This window comes from Malania oleifera, chromosome 3 (genome assembly GCF_029873635.1).
Source record: "Malania oleifera isolate guangnan ecotype guangnan chromosome 3, ASM2987363v1, whole genome shotgun sequence".
Classification (NCBI taxonomy): Eukaryota; Viridiplantae; Streptophyta; class Magnoliopsida; order Santalales; family Ximeniaceae; genus Malania; species Malania oleifera.
The window spans coordinates 9,561,133-9,573,693 of record NC_080419.1 but is presented as its reverse complement, the minus strand read 5'-3'; the positions used below and the strand labels follow the sequence as shown (position 1 = coordinate 9,573,693).

The 12,561-nt window shown below is 35.4% G+C and overlaps 1 protein-coding gene and 1 pseudogene across 1 annotated transcript; both read left to right on the top strand.

Moving 5' to 3' along the window:
- Window positions 1-507: 507 nt before the first annotated feature.
- On the top strand, window positions 508-3,793 carry LOC131151760 (chlorophyllase-2-like). Its single transcript, XM_058103164.1, has 2 exons — window positions 508-971; window positions 2,960-3,793. The coding sequence occupies exons 1-2, from the start codon at window positions 570-572 to the stop codon at window positions 3,641-3,643; spliced, it is 1,086 nt and encodes a 361-aa protein (XP_057959147.1). The 5' UTR covers window positions 508-569; the 3' UTR covers window positions 3,644-3,793.
- Window positions 3,794-7,647: 3,854 nt separating this feature from the next.
- Window positions 7,648-10,845, top strand: LOC131151155 (chlorophyllase-2-like; annotated as a pseudogene).
- The last annotated feature ends 1,716 nt before the right edge of the window (window positions 10,846-12,561 follow it).

The window sequence follows — 12,561 nt, the reverse complement described above, 5'->3', positions numbered from 1 at the left end:
ATTAACTATACAAAAAATTATGTTGTTTTAAAGTAAATAATAATGTAAAATATTTTATTATGATGATGTCTATTTTTTTTTAATTACATGTTAAATAAAATAATTAGGAATATATAAGAAATAATTGTTTATTTTATTTTTAAAATTTAAACTACACTCTTAACTTATTCAAATCGATACCTATTTCATCAAATCAAACCAATCCTTTTTTAAGTTATTCCTAGAGTTTGGGATCAAGAATCTAGGTCACAAAATTTGAGTTTCGATCCAAACCAAGCTGACCAAATGGGCCAAAAAATTAGATTTTGAAACCCAAACCAAACCCAAGCTGGCAGGCCCCCTGTACATCCACTAATAGAACTAGCTTAAGAGACCAGTTCTCTACAAACTGGGTCACAGCCAGGGAGGCCTTGGGCAAAGCTTGGCCCCCTAAGCCCACGAGTGCAAGCAGCCCAAGGCTTAAAAAACCCCTAACAAAGTCATGTTGATTGCGTCCCGCTGGAAGCAAATCAATCAGTACATTTTGTCTCCCACGTGATCACATTTTTGAAGCCATAAAGGATGGACCCATGTCCACAAACCTAAAATCACAAGCACCCCCCTCCCCCCACGGATCAGCAAGTAGTTCTCTAATAATCATGCTGCCATCTGCATCCTCTTCTTCGCTCAATGCAACTGCAGCTGCTTCTACAGATGTCTTTGACATTGGAAAGCACAGCACAGTGCTTCTGAATGTCGAGCCTGCTGAGGAGACGACTTACTTCTTTTTTAAGAAGTCATCGTCATCCTCATCTTCTGGTAATGACAGTAATGATCATCGGCCCCCAAAGCCGCTGTTGATTGCTGCTCCTTCTGACAACGGAGAATTCCCGGTGCTGCAGTTCCTCCATGGTTACCTCTTCCATAACTCCTTCTACTCCCAGCTTCTCCAACACGTCGCTTCCCACGGCTTTATTGTCGTTGCTCCCCAGGTCATGGTCACCTCTCTCTCTCTCTCTCTCTCTCTCTCTCTCTCTCTCTCTCTCTCTCTCTCTCTCTCACTCTCTCATACACACACACACACACACAGTGGCACATCCAGCAGAGGACGAGATTCGAATATTCATACGCCTTTTGGGCGCTTTTTGTCTAATCATAATTTCCCAGTCCTCTACTCTCCGTAACTTTCTATCTACTCTACATAATAGATTGTTAGTCTGCTTGTTAGTAGGTACTAAGTACTGAAAAATTGAGAAAATAAGACTGGGTAGTAAAAACTTTTGCTTCTTCCATGATCTGACAAATACATAAAGATAAACATATCAATATGATTGAAGTAGCATACACTCTTTCTTATATTAATTTGATTATGTAACAATAAATATAGATCTGAAAAAGGATTTTTCATATTTGGAATCTAGGAATGCATCCTTTTAAAAATAAACTAGTACCCCAAAATTACATTAATTTAAATTTAAATTCTCTCATTTGGAAGCTTCCAAGTACATATTTCATGCTTCCAATTGGTTTTTTTTCGAACTAAAATAAAATTTACCGTAATTTTGTATTATATTTTTCTTTAAATTTACCTAAAACTTTACATTTATGTTTTTAGACTCCCCAGCTTATGCCCCATTTCCATTTAGCCACTACATGAATATCACATCCAAGGATGAATGCCCCCACTGCCGCTTGATTGGAGTTTTCTTTTTGTCCCCCCTGTTTAAAAAAAAAATTCTACGAAATAGGTGTATTGATTAGAAAAGAAATTGATTTGTACGATTATTTTGCTGAAAATGTCTCCACTCTATGAACCATCATTTTCCAACTTTTCTGCATGTGAAAGGCATTCCAAAGTAGTAAGGCTTGTGGGTCTGGGAGGAAAATAGCACCACAACCATTAGTTTCCTTTGAAGATATTTGATGGGTACACTAGAATTAATGAGATGACAAATTAATTATTTAGAAAATATGGAATTAAAAGTATTTCTCTAAGTAATTATTACTTCAGAAATGATTTGCAACCTCCTAGTCAATAAAATGTCAAGTTAATTAATACTTACATTTACACAAGTAAAAAGTAAATACTTATTGAGACTTACTATTATAAAATGTCTAGTTAGAATTTAGATTTACACAAGTGAAAACTGAAAAGGTGATGCATATGAGGTGGAATGTAATTTAGTCTTATATCACTTTAATGACTCCAAATTAATATTAATATAATGCCGATTTTGTATATGAATTAGGAATTCTTTATGAAGTACATGCTACAATTAAATTTGAAACACCTTTTTCAGAGGTGCACTAGCTATGTTTGGTTGTGTGAACCTAAGATTTGAAGTTTTTGATTTAAACTAGTATAGATTTAAACAAAATAAGTTACATAATTGGATTGAATTATGTCAAACTTCTCATAAATCTAAATTTAAAACTTGAACTCCATATTCCCAAATGTATTGCTAATACATGAAGGAGATTTAAAATTTATTTCGTCCCTACATATTAATTTGTTAATTTTCATAATCATGTATTGTTAATTTCAAGATATTTTTTATTTTTTAAAATATTTAAAAAACACGACCTTATTGTTCAGCTTTTTATATTTATATAGAGAACTTGAAAAACATATTCTTCTTTATAAAAATTAATGTCGAAAACTGATAACAATTTAATTTTTTTTTTGGTTAAAAAATTAGTAGAATTCCTAAGTTCATATTTCGTGAATTTCCCAATAAAACTACTGTATCACAGTCTCATACTAGATGTGTATTAGAAAAATCTTAGGTTTATAAGGTTGATTTGGATTTCAACTATGAACCGACAATATCTCACTAGAATCAAGTCTAAAAATGTTACAGTAGTTCTCATAGAACTCTAATTAATAAATCTAATAAAGCACTTTTTGTAGCATTGTTACTAGACATTTGTGTTCATCACTACTTATATATAATGTTTTCTTTGAAAACTTTATGAACAGTTATATTATATGGCTGGAGCGGACGCAACTGATGAAATAAACTCTGCTGCTGAAATTACAAACTGGTTGCCCCAAGGCCTCCAAGACTTTCTCCCCGCCCATGTCCTCGCCAACCTGAAGAAGCTAGGACTTGCTGGCCACAGTCGTGGTGGCAAGGTCGCCTTTGCACTAGCCCTGAACAAAGTAGCCACCGCCACCACCACCTTAAAATTTTCAGCCTTGATTGGCATAGACCCTGTTGATGGAAGAGACAAAGGGAACCAAACCCAGCCTCCGGTCCTCACCTACATCCCTCGGTCCTTCGATCTTGATATGGCTGTGCTGGTGATTGGTTCGGGCCTCGGCGAGGTGAAAAGGTGCCTTCTCATGCCTGCCTGTGCCCCCAAGGGAGTTAACCATGAAGACTTCTTTGAAGAATGCAAAGATCCTGCAGGCTATTTTGTGGTGAAGGATTATGGTCACGTAGACATGATGGATGATGACACTGAAGGATTTATAGGCAAGGCTTCTAAATGTATGTGCAAAAATGGGATGTCAAGGGAGCCTATGAGGAGGTTTGTAGGGGGGGCTGTGGTTGCTTTCATGAAAGCTTATATGCATGGAGACTTTGGGGACTTGGTGGCCATTATAGAGGGGAAGGCTATGCTGCCTGTGGAGCTCCAGAAGGTTGATTTTCATGTGTGAAGCTTGGTTAAGATTATCTCTAATTGGGAGCTAGCCTAGCGCGAACTTCGATTTGAATTTGTGTGGGTTTAGCTATCCAAATCTATTTGAATTGTCTAAACTTAATTTAGCATATTTAAAAATCTAAGTTAATTCACTTATTGCCAAAAATATTAATATTAGTTGATTCACTTATTATTGGTAGTTTCAAAATTTAATTTCTATTAGTGATTACAAATACTAGTAAGTGAATCCTTATAACGGACCGGGATTTTGGTCCAATGGTTACTCCTCACTTTCTTTTGTAGAGATGGTAAAGTCTCTATAAAGGCACTGTTGTTTGCTTTGCGATGTATTGTTGATATTTAAGGATGTGGAGTGTCTATGGACATTTGTTGTTCCAAGACATCTTTGTTGAATGACCCCCAACTTGGGTCTGTGTCAAGGAAGACGCGTCCTCCCTCTACCCAGACTAGCACAACCAAGGGGAGCGGAGCCTATCTGACTAGGACTGGGTCCTACAGGACAAAACGTGTCTTTTTCAGAGTAGTTTTGTCTCATTATACACTTTTTTACTGAAAAAAAAAAAAAAATTCTTAGAAGATCCCACACTTCAACTGTGGAGTAGTTCTTTTATGGGAAGGCTCACTCAAAAAGTAATGTGAAACTTTTGGATATGGGTAGTAACATCTAATCCTTTTAAAACTTCTTCCACCGGGATATCATTTCTCCCCGACTTATAGAAAGCAACGTCCTCATTGCGAAACCCACATTTCCAAACTCGGGGTAATGTGCAATCTCATTACATTTCAATTGGGGTAGGTAATTGCTTGAATTAGGAGTGGGTTGTGCCTGGGAAAGTGTTGTTGGGTTTTAAGTTAGTTAGGCTTGGATTTGTCCTTTGAGGACTCATTTCCATAGAAGCATTTCCTAAAATATTTTTAAAGTATTTTAATCATTTTTATTAAGGGGTGTGTTTTAAAATATTAATCTTTTTACATTAAAAAAAAAATTAAATCAAAATTATAACATAGAGGCAACTGTTATACAGACATATATATATATATATACAGACACTCAAACTTAGTTCAATACTAGCCTTGGAACACACATGTTGTTTCCCCATGCTTAATTTTAACACAACATTATAATAAAATTCAATTAATTGAATTTTCAGTTACTCAATTCTATATGTAGGTATTTTTTATGAAATGTTAAGTTAATATTTGATAGAACTAAATGGTTAATCCATATGCCTGACTTGAGAGGGAAAGATAAGGTTTTCATTCTCTCCGTCCCAACATTCTAGTAATCGTTTTTGCATCTTAAATATATTCTCTAATAATTAGTTTTCCATATTGTAATTAATATTAATTGCTCTCTATCTCTCTACTTCTACGTTGTCATCACCATCCATGTGATTGTGGTAATAGAAAAAATAGGAACAGATTCTCATTCAATATTATTAATTACAAATACCCTCCTCCATTGCCTACCTCTACTTTAAAAAAAAGATATCTTTTTTGATCATTAATACATGTCAAGAAATATTAGGATTATTCATGTGATGTTAACTACTAAATAATTATCTATGTAATTCTATTATCTAAAGACAAGAGAGTGGAAGGGGAAGGTTAAACAAAAAACACAACTTAATTTCTCAAAATAATTCGAGTGGTATCATTTACTATTTAAAAAATTATACGATTTGTGAGCAGAGGATTTAAAAGATTTTGTATTTGAAAATTAACTTTTAAAATGATTTAGTCAAGATTGATAGGTGGCATATTAATAAGAGGACCAAAATTAAGAAAAACTACCAGGACTCCCTCCTAATATAAATATCACAAATTAAATTATAACCTCTTACCATCAAAATAAGTGACCTATAATATTGAATTTAAAAATTAGGAACCCCCTACAACTATACAAAGGGGCAATGCGGGAAGAAATAAGGCCTTTCATTCTTACTAGTGTTATTGTTGTACCATATTCTATCTTCACACATTCAGTAACTTAGGACATCGAAACAATCATTTCGAAAAAAAGTACACCCGTGCCCTCAAAGCCTTCTTGTTTGACTCCTTATAGGTGAATCCTGGTACGAAGATCCGTCCACGTTCTCTAAACCAATGGTCACTACAATAGTCACTACAAAAATGTATAAAGGTTATATAGTGACGATTCAGTCAATTATTAGTGATAGTTTCAAATTATTTTAATTGCTAAAAACAACGGTTGAACTAATACTTACTAGAATGAATTTTAAAAATCGTAATAATAATGAGCATTAGTGACGGTTTATTCGTCACTACAAGTTAGCCCGTCACTCTAAGTGACATTTCTCGACCTAAATATTCACTAAAGTCCAAGTATTAGTGACGGTTGGAAAACTGTCACTAATGCTCATGGTGCAACTATTGTGACGCATTAGAACCGTCACGAATAGGGGCAACTTAGAGTACATATTTTTTAAACTGTATGTAGAGCCCCAAACCCGTTAGTAAGCTGGGTTCACGACGAAGAGTCACGGCATCGACGAAGTCCTTCAGGAGCCTCATCGACGAAATTCAGTGACAGCGTCGTCGACGAGCAAATACCAAGCAAGGTCAGAGAAAAGATCTGAATTGGGCTCGGCGAGAGGAAGCTTCAGCGACGAGCTGTGTGTAGCGCATTCGTCGACGAAGGACGCCGCCTTATCAAACGATGTTTGACTCGGTCAAAGGGTTGGTTAATAAATACCACTTTGTTGCTTCTTAGAAGTAAGTTTCTCCCAAAGCTCTCTCTCTCTCTTCTCTAAGATTTCTGCGCCGTTTCGACGTCTGTTCTAAAATGGAGGGTCTGCATGGATCAAAGGAGGACAGTCTACAAAACTTAGTGACGATGTTGTTTGGGATTTTCGGATTTTCCCAAAATCAAGGGTAAGGATCTGATTCGATTTCGATTGAAATGTGGATGGTAGTTGAAATTATACTGGTAAGTTATGTTGTATAGTTTTTAAGTTTTGAGAATCTCAGGTTGGCGGATTTCTGATTGTTTTTGGACACAGCTTCGTTCAGTTTAAGGTAAGGGGAATTTGATTACAATGGAATTTTTGAACCAAGTAAACCGCTATCTCTAAATGAAGTTAGTTTATACTTATAGGTATGATTTAACTATTATTTGCTAAATTGCCACCGGAGTAGAATGTCAGTTTTACGATTTTTACGATTTTGGTATTTAAAAACGAGGATTGGGCATATGATTCTCAAATTTTATGAAAATACGTATTGTATGTATTGATGCTGTAGAGGAGATGCTTGATGAATCCTTTACTTTTTCATACATAGTTGTTTTTACTGGATTTTTTTATCATTTAGCGGATTTTTGGATTAACTCGTGTGAATATGTTGAAATGGAATGGAATGTATGAATTTCTATACTACGTTATAAGATATGGAAACTAGAGTTACACTTTACTATACTGAAAATGTGGGGGGATGGGGAAATGGGAAATGACAGATGTCGTTCATATAATGAACTGTATATGTGAAAAGGGTCAACCGAGAGGATATGTGTCGGTTATACCGCACTAAAGAAATAGCTTAAGAGACCAGTTCTATACAAAACTGGGTCACAGCCAGGGAGGGGCCTTGGCAAAAGACTTGGCCCCTAAGCCCACAGTGCCAAGCAGCCCAAGGCTTAAAAAACCCCTAACAAAGTCAGGTTGATTGGTCCGCGGGAAAGCAAATCAATCAGTTAATTTTGTCTCCCACGTGATCACATTTGAAGCATAAAGGTGGACCCATGTCCACAAACCTAAAATCACAAGCACCCCCCTTCCCCAAGGACAGCAAGTTAGCAAGTAGTTCTCTCTAATAATCAGGGCTGCCAATTGAATCCTTTCTTCGCGCAAGCAACCGCAGATGCTTTCTACAGAGTGTCTTTGACATTGGAAAGCACAGCTACAGTGGGCTTGAATGTCGAGCCTGCTGCAGGAGACGACTACTTCTTTTTTAAGAGTAATTCTAAATCATATTATGGTAATGGAAGTAATGCTCATCGGCCCCAAAGCCCGGTTGATTGCTGATCCTTTGACAACGGGAGAACTTCCCGGTGCTGAGTTTCATCATGGTTACCTCTTCATAATCCTTCTACTCCCAGTTCTCAAACAACGGTCGACTCCCAACGGCTTTCTTGTCAGTTGCCTCCCAGGTAATGGTCACATCCTCTCTCTCTCTCGCTCTCTCTCTCGCTATCTCTCTCTCTTTCACTCTCTATTTTTCTCTCTCTATCTCTCTCATCTCTCCATTACCCACACACACAACACAGTGGCAACATCAGCAGAGGACGAGATTCGATATCATACGCCTTTGGGGCTTTTGTATAACATATTTGCCCATCTCTACTCTCTCCGTAATTTTAATCTTACTCTACATATAGAGTTAGTCGCTGTTAGTAGGTAATAAGTACTGATAAAATTTGCGAAAATAAGACTGGGTATAAAAAACTTTTGCTGTTCTTCATTGATATGACAAATTACTAAGAACACATATCCAATATGATTGAGAGGCATAAACTCTTTCTTATATTAATTTGAGTAGTAACAATAAATTAGATCTGAAAAAACGGAATTTTAATATTTGAATCTAGGATGCATCCTTTTAAAATAAAAGAGAGGCACCCCCAAAAATTACATAATTAAATTAACTTCTCTCAGGGAAGCTGCAAGTACATCGTCATGCCTTCCAATGGTTTTTTCGAACTAAAATAAAATTACCGGAATTTTGATTATCTTTTTCTTTAAATTTACCTAAAAACTTACATTATGTTTTTTGACTCCCAGCTTAATGCCCCATTTACATTTGCCAACTACATTGAATATCACCTCAAGGATGAATGACCCCCACTGCCGTTGATTGGAGTTTTCTTTTGTCCCCCCTGTTTAAAAAAAAAATTAACGAACTAGGTGGATTGAGTTTAGCAAAGAAATTTGATTGTACGATTATTTGCCTGAAAATGTCTCCACTCTATGAACCACATTTTCAACGTTACTGATTGAAAGGCATTCAAAGTAGTAAGGCTTGTGGTATGGGAGGAAGGAAATGCACCACACCATTAGTTTCTTTGAAGATTATCTTGATGGGACACTTGAATTAATGAGATGACAAAATTAATATTAGAAAATATGGAAATTAAAAGATTCTCTAAGTAATTAGACTTCAGAAATGATGTGAACTCCTAGTCAATAAAATGTCAAGTATTAATGACTAATGTACACAAGTCAAAAGAAACTTATGAGACTTACCATTATCAAATGTCTAGTTTAGTTAGGAATTAGATTTAACAAGGAAAACTGAAAAAGGTGATGCATATGAGGTGGAGTAAATTTAGTCTTATATCACTTTATGACTCCAAATTCATATATATAATTGCGATTTTGTATATGGAATTAGGAATTCTTTATGAAGAGTACATGCGACAATTAAATTGAAACACCTTTTTGAGGGCACTAGCTTATGTTTGGTTGTGCTGAACCTAAGGATTTTGAAGTTGATTTAAACTAGTAAATTTAAACAAAAAAGTTACATAATTGGATTGAATTATGTCAAACTTATTCATAAATTACATAAAAAAAATTAAAAATTGAAATCCATATCCCAATGTATGCTAATACATGAAAGCGATTTTAAAATTTATTCGTCCCTACACTATAATTTAGTTAATTCATTAATCAGGTATTGTTAATTTCAAGCTATTTGTTATTTTTTAAAATATTAAAAAAACACGAACTATGTCAGCTTTATTATTATATAGAGAACTTTAAAAAACATATTCTTCTTATAAAAATAATGTCGAAAACTGATAAACAATTTAATTTTTTTTTTGGTTAAAAAATTAGTAGCATTCCTAAGTCATATTCGTGAATTTACCAATTAAAAACTATGTATCACAGTATCATACTAGATGGGGATTAGAAAAAATCTTGGTTATAAGGTGATTTGGCATTCAATATGAACGAACAATATCTCGACTAGAATCAAGTCTAAAATACCGTAGTTCTTCATAGAATCTAATTAAGAAATCTATATAAAGCACTTTTTGTAGATTGTTAATAGAATTGTGTTCTCACTACTTATATATAATGTTTTCTTGAAAACTTATGAACAGTTATATTATAGGCGGGTGGAGCGGACGCAACTGATGGAATAAAACTCTGCTGCTGAAAATTGACAACTGGTTGCCCCAAGGCCCCCCCCCCCCCCCCTCCAAGACTTTCTCCCCGCACATGCCTCGCCAACCTGAAGAAGCTAGGATTGCTGGCCACAGTCGTGGGGGCAAGGTCGCCTTTGCACTAGCCATGAACAAAGTAGCAACCGCCAACCACCACTTAAAATTTTCAGAACTTGATGGCATTCCGACCTGTTGATGGAAGAAAGAAGAAAGAGACAAGGGAACAAAACCCAGCCTCCGGTTCCTCACCTACATCCCTCGGTCCTTCGATCTGATATGGCTGTGCTGGTGTGGTCGGGAGCGGCGAGGTGAAAAAGGTGCCTTCTCATGCCTGCCTGTGCCCCCAAGGGAGTTAACCATGAAGACTTCTTTGAAGAATGCAAAGATCCTGCAGGCTATTTTGTGGTGAAGGATTATGGTCACGTAGACATGATGGATGATGACACTGAAGGATTTATAGGCAAGGCTTCTAAATGTATGTGCAAAATGGGATGTCAAGGGAGCCTATGAGGAGGTTTGTAGGGGGGGCTGTGGTTGCTTTCATGAAAGCTTATATGCATGGAGACTTTGGGGACTTGGTGGCCATTATAGAGGGGAAGGCTATGCTGCCTGTGGAGCTCCAGAAGGTTGATTTTCATGTGTGAAGCTTGGTTAAGATTATCTCTAATTGGGAGCTAGCCTAGCGCGAACTTCGATTTGAATTTGTGTGGGTTTAGCTATCCAAATCTATTTGAATTGTCTAAACTTAATTTAGCATATTTAAAAATCTAAGTTAATTCACTTATTGCCAAAAATATTAATATTAGTTGATTCACTTATTATTGGTAGTTTCAAAATTTAATTTCTATTAGTGATTACAAATACTAGTAAGTGAATCCTTATAACGGACCGGGATTTTGGTCCAATGGTTACTCCTCACTTTCTTTTGTAGAGATGGTAAAGTCTCTATAAAGGCACTGTTGTTTGCTTTGCGATGTATTTGTTGATATTTAAGGATGTGGGAGTGTCTATGGACATTTGTTGTCTAATACTATCTTGTAATGCCCCAACTTGGGTCTGTCAAGGAATACTGCGTCTCTCATCCTCTACCCAGACTAGACAACCAGGGGGCGAGCCTTATCGGACTAATGACTGGTCCTACAGACCAATACGTGTCTTTTTCAGAGTATTTTGTCCTCATTCATACACTTCCTGAAAAAACTTCTTAGAAGATCACCACACTTAACTGTGGAGTTCTTATGGGAAGGCTCTCAAAAAGTAATGTGAACTTTGTTGATATGGGTAGTAACATCTAATCCTTTTAAACCTTTCTTCCACGGGATATCATATTCTCCCCGACTTATAGAACGCAACGTCCTCATTGCGAACCCACATTTCCAAACTCGGGTAATGTGAATCTCATTACACTTTCAATTGGGGTAATTGCTCTGAATTTAAGGATGTGGGTGTGCCTGTGGACATTTGTTGTTGGGTTTTAAGTTAGTTAGGCTTGGATTTCTTTCCTTTGAGGATCATTTACATATAAGCATTCTTCTAAAATATTTTAAAGTATTAATCATTTTAGTTAAGGGTGTTTTAAAATATTAATCTTTTTAAATTAAAAAAAAAATTAAATCAAATTATAACATAGAGGCAACCATATACATACATATATATATATATATACAGACACTCACACTTAGTTCAATACTAGCATTGGAACACACATGTTGTCTTCCCCATGCTAATTTTAACACAACATATTAATAAAATTCAATTAATTGAATTTTTCAGTTAATCAATATCTATATGTAGGTATTTTATGAAATGTTAAGTTGTAATATTTGATATGAAATAAATGGTAATCCATATGCATGCATGAGAAGGGAAAGATAAGTTTTTCATTCTCTCTCAACATTCTCGTAATAGTTTTTGCATCTAAATATATTCTCTATATAATATAGTTTTCTATATTGTTAATATTAATTGCTCTCTCTCTCTCTCTCTTACTTTGTCATCACCCATCCATGTGATTGTGGTAATAGAAAAAATAGGAACAGATTCTCATTCAATATTATCTATTACAAATACCCCTCCTCCAATTGCCTACCTCTACTAGAAAAAAATATATCTTCTTTTGAATTAATACATGTACAAGATAATATTAGTATTATTCATGTGATGTTAACTAAATAATTATCTATGTAATCCTATTATCTAAAGACCAGAGAAGTGGAAGGGGGAGTTAAAAAAAAACACACAACTTAATTTCTCAAAATAATTCGGTACTCATTACTATTTTAAAATTATACGACTTTGTGAGCCAAGCATTCAAAAGATTTTTATTTGAAAATTAACTTTTTAAAATGATTTAGTCAAGATTGATAGGGCATATTAATAAGAGACCAAAATTAAGAAACTACCATTACTCCCTAATATAAATATTCACAAATTAAATTATAACCTCTTACCATCAAAATAAGTGACCTATAAATACTGAATTTAAAATAGGCATACCCCCTACAACTATAAAAGGGGCACTGCGGGAAGAAATAAGGCATTTCATTCTTATCTAGTTTTATTGTTGCAATATTCTTATCTTCACACATTCACTAACTTAGGCATCGAAACAATCATTCGAAGTACACCCCGTGCCCTCAAAGCCTTTCTTGTTTGACTCCTTATAGGTGATCATGGTCAGAGATCAGTCCACGTTCTCTAACCAATTTTTCACTACAATAGTCACT